General features: G+C 46.8%; 1 protein-coding gene across 1 annotated transcript in view; it reads left to right on the top strand.

Moving 5' to 3' along the window:
* LOC104073316 (glutamine--fructose-6-phosphate aminotransferase [isomerizing] 1-like) overlaps window positions 1–2,267 on the top strand; it is a gene marked incomplete at its 3' end in the record, with an annotated part of 6,287 nt that overhangs the window by 3,716 nt on the left and 304 nt on the right. The window contains exons 5-6 of the mRNA XM_009573033.1: window positions 30–137; window positions 1,498–1,623. Of these exons, the coding sequence (XP_009571328.1) occupies window positions 30–137; window positions 1,498–1,623 (234 nt within the window). The remainder of the gene's footprint in view (window positions 1–29; window positions 138–1,497; window positions 1,624–2,267) is intronic.

Genomic DNA, 2,267 nt, shown 5'->3' with positions numbered 1-2,267 from the left:
CTTTCTTCATATTCTGTGGCGGTGCTTAGGTGTGGGAATCGATGGCGGAAACGACAAAGACTGGGAAGCTAATGCTTGCAAAATCCAGCTTATCAAACAGAAGGGGAAAGTGAAGGCTCTGGATGAAGAGGTTCACAGTATGTATTTCCCTTTTGTTCTTTGCCTGCTCTCTTTCCTTGAAATGTCCTCTCATCTCATTGGTGTTTTGAATATCCCCTGTTTTACCCAGAAGCACTGTATTTCCAAATAACTATGTATAAAGTGCCGGAGATGTAAACACTCACACGTGTGCTGTGAAGAACCTGGTGATCCTGTGGATGTGAAGTTCTCAAGACAAATGAACTGCATCCTCTTAAAACAAAATAGACCTGAAAAAATACATTTTAGAAAACAGACCAAAAAAAAATCCAAAAACCAAAGCTCCTTAGACTGGGGAAAGGGGAATTACTGGAACATAATTATCAGAGACCTAGAGCTTGGGCAAAAAAGAGAAATGCTCTACTAACTTCACCAGTTGAATTTTAAATTTTCATATGTAACGCTTGTCCCAACTAAAGCTGTCCATCCGAGTAGCGATGGGCTAAGCAGTCGGCTTCAGGAAAGCACTAATGTGTGTGTGTGTGAAGCTGATGACAACGCAGACAGTAAGGTCTTATGTGTCTGTTTCTGCCTCTCTATGTTCCCTTGATTTAAACCTTAAGTTCATTAAATCTGCGCACAACGCAAAGAAACACGAAGTTGTTGGGTGTGGAATACAGGTAAGCCATGTGAGAACGGGAAGATGCTTTTCAGAGGAGTCAAGATCTCTAGTTTATGTTCAAGAGCTGCTGTGCTGTTGTAACTTAACTTTTTTAAACCTATGCTAGTGTCACCCTCACAGTGCAGAGTGCTGTTTATCCCAAAGGAAGGTGGGTAGATCTAATCCTAGTGTAGAGAAAACCAGGAACTGAAAAGGCCAGGCCAGGTGGTACGTGCATTATGGAAATAGAAGATATGCAAAATATTTCTGAAGAAATGTTTTCCTGCTCAAGAAAATTGCAGGATATACAGTTTTAAAGAGATTGTGGAGACACTTGTAGAACAAAAGGAATATTTTTTCCTGAAGAAATATTAATGGTATGCTTTCTTAGAGACAAGGGTTAGTGATGAATATTCTAACTGTAGTGGTATGTAACTGTGAAATGAGCTGGTTCAGTCACAGCTGTACGGGAGGTGACAGGAGGACAAGGTGCACTCCAGAGAGAGAAATTAAGATTGGATTCTTTCTTAAAAGTCATTTTTTATTTTGGCGAGGTGAGGAGTGCAGGGAGGGTGCTTGTGTGCATCTGCATTCTGAATCCCCTGAAAACACGCTCGATGTTTTGTTGGATTTGCTGATTCTGTTTCCCTGTCAGTGTTGCTGCCCTGTGGGCCCCGGAGGCCTGGGGAGACTCCCACGTTGACTTTGGGGTAGGGACGGCCCCTCAGTACTAAAAACTTCTCCTACTTCTGCTGCAGAGCAACAGGACATGGACCTCGACATCGAGTTTGATGTACACCTTGGAATCGCCCATACCCGCTGGGCTACCCACGGCGAGCCCAGCCCTATCAACAGCCACCCGCAGCGCTCCGATAAAAACAACGGTGAGTGTGCTTGCTTGAGGAACCGCGCGCTCCCGAGCGGGTCCCGGAGCGCCTGGAAAAGCTTGCTGCCGTTTCCAGTGCCTGGTGTGTCACAGGGAGGGGCGGCCGGACCCGGGGCGGTGGGTTTGTTGCAGGCCATGATGCTGTGAAGCCGAAGGGGTTTGGCCTTGATTTCTGTCCGCGGGGTACGTTCACAGCAGTGAATGATCTCAGGAAGGGTTGGGATTAGTGCCCAGAGGTTCGGTGGGTGCATGGGCACAGTGCAAGGAGGAGGTAAACACAGAATGAAATTGGATGGTAAGAATTTCCATGGCTATTCTTTGGAATGGAATTTTGTATACTTTTTTTTTATGTTTTTTTCATAATCACCACTGTACAGAAGAGGGTTGGTCTGTGCTGCTGTAGCGTGCAGCTTGGTTAGTGTTCGGTGTAGCCGCCCGAGGAGCAGCACCGACAGGCTGGCAGGAGGAGCGCGGTGTTGAATTGCTTCCAGCAGGCCGGAGACTGCCAAGCGCTCAAGTGCCTCCAGAAACTTTGCAGGATCCCAGTAGCCCTGGTGCTGCCCGGGTCATTATTATGTTCTGCCATTACCCGCCCCACCAAATGGGGCAGAGCAAGGAAGTCACCAGGAGGTGAAATTCTTC

Source organism: Fulmarus glacialis, unplaced genomic scaffold, assembly GCF_000690835.1.
Source record: "Fulmarus glacialis isolate BGI_N327 unplaced genomic scaffold, ASM69083v1 scaffold22022, whole genome shotgun sequence".
NCBI lineage: Eukaryota > Metazoa > Chordata > Aves > Procellariiformes > Procellariidae > Fulmarus > Fulmarus glacialis.
The sequence above is the reverse complement of the archived record's forward strand: the minus strand, read 5'-3'. Positions and strand labels throughout refer to the sequence as shown.